The following is a 606-nucleotide window of genomic DNA, read 5'->3' on the forward strand; positions in this document are numbered from 1 at the left end:
GGGCGCCGCCAATATAAGCGAGGGCGGCGGGGAGGCCGGGGCAGTGCGTTTCGCTCCGTCTGTGTGAGGCTGTGTCCCTGCGCCCGCAGCGATGAGCACCGGCATGTACCAGTCCCCCATGGAGGTGGCTGTCTACCAGCTCCACAACTTCTCCATCTCCTTCTTCTCCTCCCTGCTCGGGGGGGATGTAGTCTCCGTGAAGCTTGACAACAGGTAGGGGCGGCCCCGGTGCGCCGCGGCGTCCCCGCCATTCGCCGCAGAGATCTGGGGGAAGGGGCGTCCCAGTGCCCGAGGGGTGCTGCTGCGAGCCCCAGGAATGAGGTGGGGGGGCATTGCTTCTCCGGGAGCAGAGGACATACGCCATCGGTGCCTGAATTAAGGAATTCCCTTGGGGAGAAGGACGCCCGATCCACTGGTTGGGGGCGAGGTGTCGCGGTGCACGGACGCCTGGGGAAGGGAGGTTTTCGGTGCTGACCCTCGGCCTCTCGCTCTCTTCCAGCGCCTCCGGAGCCAGCGTGGTGGCCATTGATAACAAGATCGAGCAGGCGATGGTGAGCAGCAGCTCTGCCCCTTCTTCGCCGCACCTTGCCCCGCCACCCCCCCGGG

General features: G+C 66.5%; 1 protein-coding gene across 1 annotated transcript in view; it reads left to right on the forward strand.

Moving 5' to 3' along the window:
- The first annotated feature begins 6 nt into the window (after positions 1 to 6).
- Positions 7 to 606, forward strand: part of TSC22D3 (TSC22 domain family member 3) — a 3,051-nt gene continuing 2,451 nt past the window's right edge. The window contains exons 1-2 of the mRNA XM_005428777.2: positions 7 to 213; positions 500 to 551. Of these exons, the coding sequence (XP_005428834.1) occupies positions 92 to 213; positions 500 to 551 (174 nt within the window). The 5' untranslated portion in view covers positions 7 to 91. The remainder of the gene's footprint in view (positions 214 to 499; positions 552 to 606) is intronic.

This window comes from Geospiza fortis, unplaced genomic scaffold (genome assembly GCF_000277835.1).
Source record: "Geospiza fortis unplaced genomic scaffold, GeoFor_1.0 scaffold412, whole genome shotgun sequence".
Lineage (NCBI taxonomy): Eukaryota > Metazoa > Chordata > Aves > Passeriformes > Thraupidae > Geospiza > Geospiza fortis.